Genomic DNA, 14,842 nt, shown 5'->3' on the forward strand with positions numbered 1-14,842 from the left:
TCAGTCTATAATACTTCTGCTCTACCCCTTCAAAGAGACTAGAGAGCTCCCAGATAGCTCCCTTTACATAGCTGTATGGAGCCTTACAAGTCATTACACAAAGACATAGCTTTGTTAAACTGAGGTTGCAAATTATCTGTTGCCTCTTTCTCCCAACCTTCACCGCCCTCACGTGGGACTAAGTGCACATTTTTAAGAGCATGTATTAAGTAGCTGTTGTTGCTAAAGCAGAGATCAGCTGCACCCAAGACTTGCTGAGCCTTTCAAATGGTCTCTCTGATGAGGCGCTGCTGTACGTTTTGTGTACATGTCCCATTAAAAACAGAACTGCTACTTCATGATAAAGAAATTCATTACTCACAGACAACAGGCTCCAATTTCCTTCACTAGTAAATACTGGGACAATGCAGAACAAGTTAGGTTATAGGATTAAACAAATACTCTGTCCAGGTCCATTGGAGTGACGTACTCTAAAATACAAATGGGACTCCCCAGCAGCCTTCCTAGTGAAATAAACATGTAATCTGACAAAAAACTACCTGTCTGTAGAGGTGCCTACCAGTTTTCAGTGCATCTAGGCTTGAAAGCAAAACAAGAACTGTATTTGTGACAGTTCTCTAGGGGAAGACTGGCAGGAGTACCGGCAAATCCGTAGTGCACACTGTTGTTATTTTTTTACGATGCACGGAGCTGGGCTCTGTGCTCTGGGGAAGTCAGAAAATCCCAGTGTACTCACAGCCACCATTCAAGATCGGCTGCATAGTGGGAGTGTATTCATACAGCAGTTTCACTAATTTGAAAGCTTTGTTTTCATACTGACAAGCATACATGCGCAGAGCTAAAACCACTGCACTGCTGTGCTGCTCCCAGACAACTCTGCAGCACATCCAAATGACAAAGCACCTTAATGCTTCGGGGTGATTACGATCTCCAGCATTCCTGCAGTGACTGGTGAGGCTTCACAGTTGCTTCAGGGTCCCACAAAGCCTTTTCGTAACACCTAATGCTTCCAACCTACCCCATGGGTAGTTCCAAGGTATTTCTGTCTAACCACCACCTCATACTTTCACATTCAAAAATCACAAGCACGTGCTCAAATCCACACATTGGGGAGAAAAAAAAGGAAACTTAGGTATTTCCAACTTTAAATCACTGCTCAGATGCCCTCCTGAAGGGCCTTAAAGAATAAATTTCACCATACTACCATGTTCCTTCAGCCCAGTCCTCCTTTGCTCTTAATACCAGTGGCCTCTCTCAACAAGGGATCCTCTCTAGTGAGAGATGCTGAACAGTAGCTGCATTATTCCATCCTATTCCCATCTCCTACCAGCCAAAAAAACACAAAAAAGGTGCGCAGTCAACCCAGGGTATCTGGCACAGAATTAGTCATGCTGCATTTCCTCAAGGGTGAGAGTGTGATAACTGGCCTCAATATAATAGCGAAGCACATGAAAATGTACCAATAGGTAGTTCCTTGAGTAGCAGAATCAGTAACACCTCCTCCAGGTATGTCTCCTGTTTGAAACTACTTATTTCTAAAAAATACAAGCTCCTAATTATGGTTTCTGAGTCCTTACATTGTCTCTCAGCTCTCTCTAGATTCCCTATGGAGTGGGTTTGCCCTACAGCATTTCCCTCAGTGAGAAGAATAATAGGGTTTTACCCACCGATGTGGCAGCTTATCTTCATGAAGCTTTACAGGAACTTAATGTTTGAGACCTATATCCCCAGCCAAATTTGACCAAAACTGTCTTCAAAAGTTACTACAGTTGAGAGTCGGGGAGAAAGGCAATGTGATCCCATATATCTAGTTTTCTCAGAAATCCAGGCGAAAAATTCAACAGTTAATATATGAACACTAGGAACTCATTCATTCCCAGCATAGTACAATTAGACATAAAATGGCATACTGCAATTTACTGCAGTACTTTTAGTACAATCCTGGCTTTTCTGAAGCTATCCTAAGGTACAGTTTTCCCAAAGGAACATCCAAATGTGACGCCAGAAGATAAAACAGCACATATGGTGTAGAACCTAGAGTCTTTAACTGCTAGTTCAATTTGAGGTCACTGGCACTGTTACTCTCCTGTATATCCAAAGATATAAAAAAAGCTACCATGCTGCCTTCTGTTAAGAGAGTCTTCCAGAGTTTCTTATTTGGTCTGGAATAGAAAATGGAAAAATATAGAAAATGTTACAAAGTTTAAGTATGCCTAAAATATCCACATGTTTACTTATGCAGAAGGAAAGGATTATTGTAAAAGGGGAGCTAGGGGGAGGGTTATACATTATAACTTACTTGAAAAATAACCTATAAAAACAACAGCTGTTTCCCACCACCATTTTCCCACATTTCATAATTTTTTTCCAACCTAAAACAATTAGCTCAATTATCTACATTTTTCACATATGTTGGCTGAAAAATAACAAATAAAACTTAGGGCATCATCTCTTCCTTCTCCTGCTTTTTAGAAAAATCTGGACAGGGTAAAGGTCTGAAGTCATGACAGAATTTGGAGTTATCGTAATAATTTCAGGAGTGAGCTCCTGGAGGTCAGCTTTATTGTAGAATATTACGAACACAGTTAATCATGCCTGTTGAACATGATGGATCCAAATTTGCTGTGGGTCATAATCCCTAATCAATAAAAGAATGTCCACAGTTCAATTTGCTGATTCTATAGTCAGAAGTTCGGAATATTCTAAACACAAATATTGAAACATTTCATTTGAAACATCTGAAATATTGAAACATTTCATTTTTTAAATTCTCAAACTCAGCCAAGTGTTTCAACGCTCCTAAGTCAAAATGCTACATTTTGGTAGCAAACTCTGAAAGAAGACATTTAGGATGAATTAAAGCTGGTATTTTTGCCTGCTTGCGCTTCCTCAAAAGATTACAAAAAAGGACTGCAAATTAGCTTTTGGAGCAACTCTGAAACCTTTGCACAAACAATTACATACAAATAAAAGGGAGGCAAGCATCACTGGTAGACTAAATGGCAGCAGGAGTAATTCTGCATAATATTTATATATACATATGTAGGTGTGTGTACACTATATAATAATATACTATTATGTCATATAAATTAACTATTCAAAGAGCAAATCAAGATTAATTCACTAAAAGCCAGAATTAAATGCATGATTTTGGCAGTTTCATTTGGAACCACAGATATAGCCCTTTTTGGGAAAAGACAAAGACTATGCAGTGGAATATGAACTACAACAGAGGCATTCAACACTTCCAAGAAAATGGGCAAAGCAACATGAATTGTATGCTACCTGCATCAGAATCAATAATAACTCTCCTAAAAAAAAACTTGTTCTTTCTTGTTTCAGCTTTTATTACACATTCTTTCAAAGAAACTTCAGAAGATGGTGCCTATTCTCTATCTCTGACAATATTTAATATAAACCCCTTGCATAAAATTATAGACATCTCTCTTAAGGTTCTTTACAAATCTAGTTAAAAATTTTGCCTCATTGCCTCCATTATGGCTGTTCCCGATGCTGCAGTTTGTTTTCATACTGACAAGCATACATGCGCAGTCTAGTGTAGTCTAGTTCCATTGGCTTAATTAAGAAACCACCTCTCTTGCTTAAACTTTTTCTTTCTACTTTACACTCTGATGCATGCATAACCATACCCTCGTATCCTTTGTTTTGCTGCACTAAATGGGTTATGCTCTTAATATCGTCTCAAAAACATTGAGACGATCTCAAGTCTCCATTCTCTTTATCTTTCTAATACTCCTTTTCCTAATTCAGTTAAATTGACCTTTCTTAAATGCAGACATCTAGATCAGAACAGCTGAGGTCTCATTAGGGTGTAATGACATTAATACTTTCCTGAAAACACAATCCTAAGAAGGGGCAAGCAAAGTGTTCTCTTTTATCATAGCCACATCACGCTGGTGGCTTATTGCCAAAACCAGGCCAGGCAATATTCATTTTATTCATTGTCCCGCATCTCTTTATTTGCCTATGGCGCACTGAAGTACATTGTCACACACATTGTTGAACTGGTTTAGGATGAATTACCACTTCCCTTCAAAGCAATTGTTCTCAGTAAAATCACCAGATTTAACTTTAGAAAGAAGCTGTTGGTGAATTCCACCTACAGATCTTTACTGAGCTACTGCTTCTGTTTTGTAATACATCTAACCAACTCATAAGAATGTACTGCAGGAAATGTCTCTCCCTTTTTCCTCGGTGGGACCTGCAAGAATTCCACAAAGCTTCGGAAATCTCTTCTACAGAGCTCTAAGTCCTCTTTCCTGTAAGGTGGCTACTATGATGTGACATTCCTCTTGTGACCCCACTACATCTTATACTTGCTACAGCTTACCTCTATAACCACATACCTAAACAACTACTCCTCTGTAATCTCAGGGTTTTTTGTTAACGTGAATTTCAGGCAGCTAAGCTCACAACTGCTAAAATACAAAACTGTGGGAAGAGCCATCACCTACCTCATCATTTCAAAATCATGATTTCCTCCAGTTTTCTGCTGAGCCATTTACTGATGAACATTATCTAGCTACAATGCCTGGGCCCCAGCATAATTATTCATAACATCCCATGTTTGTTATACTACTAGGAGCTTATTCGTTAGTATGTTTCTTTAAGATCAGAAAAAGATCAGAACCATCTTCTGCTGATGGGAGAAGAATTATAATTATAGTTTCACAGTCTTCCTGCATCCGACTGGGAGGTATTCATGCATCTGTATCTGATACAGAGGTAAGAGTTAGGTAAGTGAACCTTAACAAGACCAGAGATTCAAAAAAGCCAGATGACATAAAAACAATATTCCTTTATTATAACATTTGTCTGCATTTTAGTCCTTAGGATAGGGTTTGTTGCAGAGGAAACATCCACTCTGAGGGAAAACTTTTTATGTATAAATATTTAGAAGTGCAATCTTAAAAAAAAAAAAAAAAAAGAAACAACAGGACAAAGGGACAACAGAAGATACTGCATGTAAAAATAGCTTATTTTGATGAATTGTAATAAACCTAAGAGAAAAATGTATGTTGCTTTCAACTCATCATCCAGAGCATTTACGTCTGTATAAAGACATGTCCCTTATAATTCATGTCCTAATTCATAAGAGAGTTTAAAATCAAGAACTAATACCCAATTAGAGGAGTTATCCATATGCTTAAAAACGTGAAAGTAATTATAAATCAGCATTTAAAAATGCACGTATGGAAAATGTAAGCTTGAGAAGTTCGCTTAACAAAATCCAACTGAAGAGTGGGCCAGTTGATATAAGCCATCCTACTACACAGGATGGCCACCGTATTCTTAGTTGTTGGATATAAAGGGAAACAAATACCTAAGATTTTTTAGGTAATATAGTTAACAGCTCTTTGAAACATGGGAGCCACATAAAGTATGATATAACAGACATCCCAATGGGAGTGGGGTTTTTAGAGTTTTTTCTGAAGCATCACTTTTTTAAAGTATTCTGCCAAAAAAAATTAAAGATTTTACTAAAAAAAATTCTTGATTGCTGTTAAGTAAAAGAACTTTTCTGTAGCAATTTTTGAATGACTGTCAGAGAAAGGCCCAACAAAAGTAAGTATTCATTAAGTCCTACCTAATTATAGTCTAATCCAGCACTCCACCTACTTCTCCTATCAATTCCAACCAGGTGAACACCTCTATAATTTTAATGATTGTGAAGAATTAAGTACACTGGTCAGAATAACTGCTAATTATTCTGCTAATTATTTTAATTTCAAAAGGAGCATGCAATGGAAATGACCTGCTGCAGCTTTGCAAAGCTATTGCAATTCTACAAGGTTGAGCAGGGGGTGCTTCTCTAATTCCAGTGATTTTTGACAAAACTAGTAAGGGTGTAGCAAGAGATACCCAGCAAAATGTTTTTCTCCTCCTGAATCATAGCAGTTTCAAACTGGTGATTGTTTCCGGAGATCAAATGCCCATATACACCCCCATGATACTTAAAGTCATATCTAAGTCTTAATCCTGAGACCAGCAGGACCACACACTGAAGCAGCAGTTCTGTATTTCACAGTCTGAAGACTTCTGCTTCCTGTGTTGACCATCCTTTCCTACTCTCAAACAGTAACAATCATCTGAAACCAAACAGGGAGTAGCAGTAGCAAATCACCTACAGAATACAACCTGCAGGACCACCTTCCACCTAAGAGAGATGACTAATCACTGTCCACACAAATGCCTAGAGCACAGGCCTGTAAATTTTACTGCACAAATGTAAAGATGTTCATAGGGAGAATTAACCTGAAGAACACCCCATAACCTGAAGAATCATACCTATTTTGTGTATTACAGATATCTAAGTCCATGCACCCTGTGAAAAGTGGAATAGAATGACTGCTTTTAGCTGTTAAACTCAATAGGATTCCTGCCTACATCTCCCAAGAAGCATACTCTGCAGAAAAACAGAAAACCCAAATTCCAGGGCACTGCCAGAGCCTAGAGCTACCCTCTGCTACCTCTGAGTCATGCCTATAGATCTTTTCTATCTTCAGTGCCCAGGAGAACTACACAAATCAGAATATATCAATTTACCTGAAACTAAATACATGAACTGAGGGGAAAATTAATTTAATAATGCCACTTTAGGAACCTCTGTGGATTATGGCCAGAGTATAAACCATCAGAGATACATAACTTTGCATTAGAACTTGCCTGCTTGTTGGAAAAAAAAAATCAATTTAGGATTACTTAAAAGCAAACGTAGTCAGAGTTCATATACATACCCTCTGCTTCTCAGGGTCAACGTATCGAATGCCAAAATAGTCTTTTTCCAGCAAGCTGTAATAGTTGCAGATGTGATCTATGAGAAACTGACCTTTAGTTTCCCTCTGTAAAAAGAGAAAGAATTGATGTATTATTCTGAGTGTTCTGAACTTGCTGTCTATAAATATGAAAAAAATCTAATCAAAGTGTCAAGGAAAATAGCACATGAAATTTGTTGTTATTCAGATGAGGACAAAGATTTGAGCATTCATCTTCTCTAAAAGATGCAGGAGATTAGTGACCAATATACTCCCTGCACATTCACAAATTGATTCATTAAGAAAGTATCATCACTACTCCTGCCTCAGGAAAAACTCATGCTACTCTAATAGCTGCACATTTATAACATTTAATATATTACTAGTAACCATATTTCCACCTGATGCTATAATGACATAACAGATACCCATTTACATATGTAATTTCAAAACAGTGTGTGTTTTTTGTATCCCCAAATTTGCAACAAGTTTTGGCAGCGAGTACTTTACTGGATCTTTATGCAATGCCCACAAAGCAAGAGAGACCTGATCCTTAATTCCCAGACAGCACTACAGTATAAGGAAGAAATGCCCAAATGACTGGAAGAGATGTTTTCATCTTTGCATTGTCACCAGGTAACTATAGCCTTAAGAAAACTTACTGTACACATGAAGTTTAGTTAACAATCTCATTCTTTATTTCTGCTTTCTTCAATCTCAATACTGTGTTTCATTTCTCTTTAATTTACTGCCTGATATGGAGAACCTACATGAATTTTCACATTTCTTCTGATTCAGATAATGTGATTTTTTTTTCTGAATTGTGATGTGTGTGAGTATTAACACCAGGCTACAGCTGTTCTCCTAAAACAGTCCGCTCTAAGCAGACAAAGGTGCTTCACTACGTCGCAGTGTCAGGTCTCTGCGTTTCTTTCCCTCTGTCTATCTACCCTGGTCCTGCACTGAAACACCTCTACTGTGCACCAGGTAGCAAGTTTGCAAGACTTTACCTTTTGCTGACATGAAACAACTTGAACTTAGCTCTTTAATGTCTACAAAATAGAAACTACACAGGATATGCAATCACATTATATAAAAAAATTACTTAATTGTTCCTCCAAATGAGTCCCTGAAAACTTTAATGCTATGCTTTATTCAACTTGTCTTTAAGAAGCTAACAGGCAATTTAAACCAAAAACAGCATGGCTAGGCAAAAATTAACAGATAGCTCCTGCATTTCTCAAGGTACTTTACATAATTGGACATTGTTATCATCTGCATTTCACATAGGAGCAGCTGAGGCAAAAACAGCGCCATGACCTGTCCAAGGTCCTACTCTAAAGGGCAGAGAAAGCAATGGCCTTGGGACCACCACTGTCCACTGAGACCTACTGCTTCCCACAGAAAACATGAGACATGCTTCAAGACTGGAGCGTTAGAAAAGAATACAATCCGTGAACTACTGCTCTATTTTCTTATCTTTACAATAATAAGGAATTCTGCCGTGGATACAGGTGCTCGTCCTTTTGCTCCCATCACTGAACAGATAGACTAACTAAATAAAAAGCACTCTCAGTTAAGGCACCAACAGAGAGCTGCACAGTCCTTCCAGTGCACCAGGGCTCCTGCGGCCATCCCCTTACCTGCCACATGGACCTTCTCTCCTCCTGAATTCACTTCCAGCCACAAGGGAATTGCTAATTTCTCTACAGATTTCTTTTTCCTAGACACCGGGGGCTCTGCTTCTCTTCCTACTGTGTAAGCCATCTACTTCCGCTACTCCTTTCTTCCTCCACCTTCTATCTCCTATGTATTTACCCCTCACTATGTGTCCTTCACTCTTCCATATGCTGCTACTTGCCTGGAGGATATCACTGCCTTGTCCGCGCCATGGTATTTCTGTACTTTGTCTTCCTATTTTTAAACAGCGACTGTCAAAGGATGTTAACCCAATTTGTCTGTTTTCTGTACATGCTCACTCAACCTCATGCTTTGCGCCCTGCACTGCTCCCTTTTTCCCTGTAACATAGCTGCAACAGATTTCCTTCTGTAATTGTTTCTTTCCAGCCTCAGGACATTTAAAAACTGACTTGTTTGCTGTTAAGAGTGGTTAACACACACACTGAATTTTTTTTTGCACTGTACCCAGTTACAAGTATAGGCATGCTAGTGACGGCACAGAGAAAACTTTCCTCAAAAGGCAAAGCTGGTATCAAAGATTGAAAAGTACAAAAAGAAAACTGCCACTCTCCCTGTGACTGACAAAAAAAGGTCTACACTTATACAGTCATATCTCAATGAAGTATTTTCTAGCTTAAAATCTTAGAAATGTCTGCAAACTTCTGTGACTATGCGATAAGCAAGACCGTCAAAATATTAAGACAAAATTGCACAGTGACATTTCAATACAAAGGCAGTAGGAAAAAATTTGAACACAGATGTGTGTCAAGTTGCACACAGTTTTAAGATTAATCTACAATGAACCAAATAGAACTGGGGAATAACAGCTATTAGGTGACTCAGGTACAGTCAAACATGAAAATAGATTTTACTGACAACAGCGTACAAAAGAAAGCCGATTTTTAAAACACGGGAAATGAGGAAAACAGACTAGTCATATTTTCATCTGACAACATTAGAGGGTGTTACTGGAAGAACAGTCAGTAAATCTACTAACTTCTATAGGTTCACATTATAATCCGTTCATTTAACAAGTCCTTTCTTCACCCACCTAAATAATCACAAAAGTTTTTTGAGTTCTTGAGGAATCTGATAGAAGTCTAGGGCACATACAGTGTTTTTCAATCCAGTAACAACACTCCCTTTCTAAAATGAATTGATGCCCCAGTTTTCTTGCTTGAAAGATAGATGATGGAAATGAACCAAACAAAAAAGAGCAAACGAACAAAAGCCTCCAAGCTAAATTAATGCCCTAGGAGTCCTTAAGCCCTCCATGGATAAATGAAAGGGACTAGTTAATAACCTCACCCTTGGTTAGTATACACTTCAGTTAATAGCGCTACTCAGTCAGGCTTCAAGTTCCACGATTCATTACCAGATATTAAAAAAGATTCAAGATGGACAAAAGTGGCTAAGTAGGCACATACATAATGTAATTAGTGTTCTCATAAGAAATACTGTTCTAAATGCTCCACTATTATGCTTTTTAAATACCTGAAATTTGAAAAAATTCTGTTCATAATTGATACACAGAGGAAAATACTGGATGTGGCACAGAGCACCTCAAGTCTGAATTCATAATAGATAGTGTGACAAGAAGAATGGGTAATGGTTGTTCATTTTGTTTTCTGCAAACAGCATCCATAAACATTTTCTATATTTCTCTAACAATGCTCCGAATTCTCCTGCGCTTTAGAATCTGATGATCTTTCTTGTCTCCTGTGTTCTTTGATACACTTATTACATATTATAGTACAAAAGAATGTATTAAACCCTAAGCTTATTCTCATTTGTGAAAGAATATGGATAAATTAAATTAGGAACTGCCTGTCATCCACAACAGAGCACAAGAATGGATTTGGGTCACAGAATAATGAATATAAAACGTTGCCTGAAATTTCAGACAGTTGCCATATAGCTTTCCAATTAAATGATCCTTTAAAAAACAAACAAAAACAACAAAAAACAAACCAAAAAAACCCCAAAAAACCAAAACCAAACCCTGCTATACCAATAAAGTACTTTGCAGCAATTCAGATAAATATTGTTATGCTACATTTCAGCATGTTTGTCAGAACATGAAAAAAAAGGCATTATTAAAAAAGCCATTATTTGAAACACTACTGAAAATTGTCAGCAACAGACAACAGGAATCTGAGGGCAAAAGTCAAGTCAGATTTTTAAAAGCTTCACAGCTAAAATCTTTGATAATTATACCATAGTTCACCCAGAAGCCATCAACTATTCTCAAGTAGAGAAGACCAACCCAGGCAGCAACAAGAGTCACAAAAATGTTAAGCAAGAGAACCAAAGTGTCCTGGACTGTAATCAACACATTGTTTTCAATGAAAGAATACTAACTTAAACAAGCCATTTTTTTCTACGTCTATTAATTCAAATAGAACATCTGGCTATCTCAACTGAGATATTTTTTCTTTCAGATTTCTGTAACCCATACTCTATAAAGTGTTTTTTAAAATGGCCTTAAACAAGGTCCTATAATGTAGCCATTCCACACACTCACACAAAAACAGGCTTTTGGAGATTCCTATAAATAATTTGAGGAATGACTCTCTGATTTGCTTAGATAAATATGCAAAGACAAGATGGGTATGTTTTTCCTAAGGTTGCATTTGAATGTCTGACCTTAATACCACTAAAAGCCCACAACAAACCCCAAAACACACGCAAGGGATATAATCCCATGTAAATGACAGAATCCCTGAACACGGAAGGTCAACTTGCAAACAACTGTTAAATTCTGCTTTTTAAGCTGGATCAAAAATTTTCTTTTCTATTGAAACAAGTAGGTATCAAATTAAACCAGCAGCTGTTGCAAAAGAATTAAGCAAAACAAGGGACATTCTCCACTCCAACAAAACATGTAAACATGATCATAGGGAGTCCGCCAGGGCAGACTCACAGGACAACCTGAGTTTCTTCCTCAGCTCTAGGAACCCAGTAAGACACTGCAGAGATGCTTCATTTTCACGACCAACCACTATTATTACGGCTTCCATTTCTGCAGCTCTGCAAATTTATGACTGAGTAACCCAATTCCTTGGTAACTCCTCTCTTACGTAGACACTAATCCAAAGATCTCCATGGCTCTTGAGCAGTTTCAGTCTAACACAATATCCCAATCTTGTGCTTCCTTTGGGGATTTCTTTTCTTTTTTTATTCCTAGTTTCTTTGTGCAAGTTAAAAAGCAAGGGAGAGTATATCTCGTTCTGCCAATTTAACCCTTCTCCGATGACGTAAAATGAGACCACAAAACATTTGTGACTGTTTCACAATTCTGAAAGTGAGGGGAAAACCATTTATAGCAGTTTAAGATCTTGCATTCAGTGAAATGTCTTCCCTATTTGCATCTGCTTCACTGTGGAGTTCTGTGTCTATTTATTTATCTGAATGTCGTCACAAGGAAGAGCAAGAGTCACAAGCAGATTAAACACAACGTTTCTGCTGTGTTATCTAACCACTGAAGTCCTGCCAGCTGTGCTTATCTCCGTCAGGAAGCCACTGACGTTACTAAGAAGCAGCGCAGAGTCATAAACAGTGTTCATTTGTACCGAGATTTCGATCCTCATCCCACAAGTGCCTTTACTTGTGCGAACAGTTCCCAACAGTGACCCTCTGTGTAAAGCTGCTCACGTACTTAAGTGATTGCAAGACTAATGTAAATCCACTTAAAAAAAAAAAAAAAAAAAATAAAATTAAAAGCACAATTAAACCAGTATTTCTGTTTAAATAAATGGAAAGTCCAGGTTCTCAGGCAAGGTAAGAATAATGTCTGATTTTGTATGCTTGTTTTCTTTAGTGTGTAACATACTTTCAATTTCTATGGATGTAAAAGAATTAAATACATTAATTCAAGAATAATCATAATACCACCATAGAATGAAACCTAACAAGGTCAGAAAAGTGGATAAAGCCAAGAAGTTCCTCTAAGGCAAAAACGTAATTCAAAAAGCAGCTTTACCCATTGAAAACTGAAATAGTATAGTTGGCAATACGTGACAAAAAATGATAAAAAGCAACAGAGATTTACAGAGCTAAACTGCCTCCTTGACTGCCACCTCTCACATTTCTGACTTCTCTTTGGACATCCTCCTCCAGTGATGAGATCGTATTTCTTCTAGGCTTTTCATGAGAGAAATACCTTGAATCCCAACAGGCATACATCTTCCATTTCATCGACAATTATTCTATAGTTCAGTATCGGGGCTTGCTCTCGTACACAGGAGTGTGGCTGTAAAAGGACATCTGGGAGCAATCCTCTGTTCATGTCAGTTTTGGGACAGCTGTTATCACATTTGCATTTGTTGCCAGTGGCACAGCAAAAAAGTTCACTAAGCATCATCGTGAACTGGGGCACATGCTATGGGGATGGGACTGATTTTATATCCACCCTTCGGAGATGAATAGCGAAGAGGGCTGAGGGCACGGAGAAGGAAGGCAACCTGGCATGCCCGAATTTCCCAGTATCTTCTAGATGAATTTTTAAGTCCTGCCCAAATAGGAACATCAAGAACAGAATCCTCATTCCGCAGCAACCGAAGGCAGCGAGGTGGAACGGGCTCAGCTCCAAGCTGGCAACGTTGGGCCAGCCCTAACCCTGACAACCTCCAGCGCCCTGGGCAAATTTCTTACGGCTCTTTGGATTTATGGATTCACTGAGATTACAAATGACAGTAACTACTCACAAGACGGATACCTCTTTGCCTTTTTTGCTCCGTCTTTGGAAACAGCGATAGGAATATCCTTCTGTAGATGTTTCACAAGAACATTGCATAATGCCTTCAAAATATAAAGAACAATTAAAAACATGCCTGTTTCATTCTCAACTAAAATGCTATAGCCCTTCAAAAAGATTTCCTTCCTGCTCATCATCAGCACCCTCCAGTATTTTAAACTACTTGAAAATACATTGGAAGCCTATTACACAGCGTTTAACTGGAAAATTTTCTCAATTGTAAGAAGGGCCAGCTGTAATTTACTTTGTTGTTGTTGTTGTTAAAGTTTCAAACTAAAAAAAGACAACAAACTTTTGCTGATAAAAATCCAGCTAGAAACTGGCAGATTTTATTTTAGAAGCGAAGTATTTATCACAGAATTTTCTTTTCTTTACAGTGAGGAATTAATTGTATTTCTATAAACCTGAAACAAAGGGAAAAAATCAGTGCTAATAATTCTTAATGAAAAACCCAAAAAATTACATTGCAATAAAGCAGCTGGCATTCACTTAATTACAAAAGTCCTCTTCCATACGTTGTTTTGTATGAATTACCTCTTGCAAATTATATATTTCATTCTGTATAGTCAATTACCTAACCATAATTTGTATCAAAATTTTCTCATTCTAGAATGTAGTGGAGGATGGATTTTTTAATCTGTGTCTCTTAATATATTTAGTTATGTATAAATTCACCCATTTCACTACACGATGTTATGAAATTAGCTTTTGTAAAAGGGTTTTACCTGCGCATGTCCAGATCTTTCTAAGCAACTCCACCACTCATCCAATCTGGCAGAAATAAATCAAAGAATGTGGTCTCAATAGCAGCGTTTTCATTATCTTTGTTTAACTGAATGGAAAAAGTGGCACTCTACTACATTGTTGGAAACCCAGACCCAACACCATCCATTTACAAGTGCCATCCAGGTGGAGCTGACTGACAAGACACAGGCTCAAGAAATGGGAAGAATGGAGGGATGTATGGTAAAATCCTCCTCTAGGGTGGAGAGTGGCAACCCAACACGGTAATGCACAAAGCAGAAACACACCTTATGATATGAAAACATACTGAGGGAAGAACTATTCTTGCTCTTATTTATCTACTTGCTTCCTGAATAAAACTCATGGAAGATGCATCTCTCCCTAATAACCCCCTAATAAGACAAGCAACCAGAATACGTTTCCCTTAGTTGCAATAATTTCAGCACAAAGCTTCCCAGATGCATATACTGTAGAAATGCACAGTGATGCAACAACACCGACTCACTCAAAGCTAACGGAAGTAAAACTTCAGATTCGAATTATCATCTTATTTTACCCTCATTTGAAGTGGGAAAGACCTTCAGGGGAAAAAAAGAACAAGATGTGAATACATGAGTGAAAGCATTAGAGCGTTAATGCCTGTTTTATTTCATAGGGACTTCAGCAGCCACTAGTGATAACCTTTGCCCACAAGAACACTTCATGTCTGAGACGCAAACTACCCACACTCCTTCGGTTTTAGAACTCATTTGCTAACCTGGAATGGGTCTTGAAGAACATCATTTTTACAAAGATATCAGTCTTTAAACTCACATTTCTGAGCCCTTAATTATCAGTTGAGCCCCAAGTGCTATATATTAATTAATAGAACTAAATTTAAAACGAA

At 37.9% G+C, this 14,842-nt stretch overlaps 1 protein-coding gene across 1 annotated transcript in view; it reads right to left on the minus strand.

The window, feature by feature from the left end:
- Positions 1 to 14,842, minus strand: part of FRMD3 (FERM domain containing 3) — a 152,706-nt gene that overhangs the window by 81,402 nt on the left and 56,462 nt on the right. Inside the window, exon 2 of the mRNA XM_076361911.1 lies at positions 6,759 to 6,863. Coding sequence (XP_076218026.1) covers positions 6,759 to 6,863 — 105 coding nt within the window. The remainder of the gene's footprint in view (positions 1 to 6,758; positions 6,864 to 14,842) is intronic.

Source organism: Aptenodytes patagonicus, chromosome Z (genome assembly GCF_965638725.1).
Source record: "Aptenodytes patagonicus chromosome Z, bAptPat1.pri.cur, whole genome shotgun sequence".
NCBI classification, from domain to species: domain Eukaryota; kingdom Metazoa; phylum Chordata; class Aves; order Sphenisciformes; family Spheniscidae; genus Aptenodytes; species Aptenodytes patagonicus.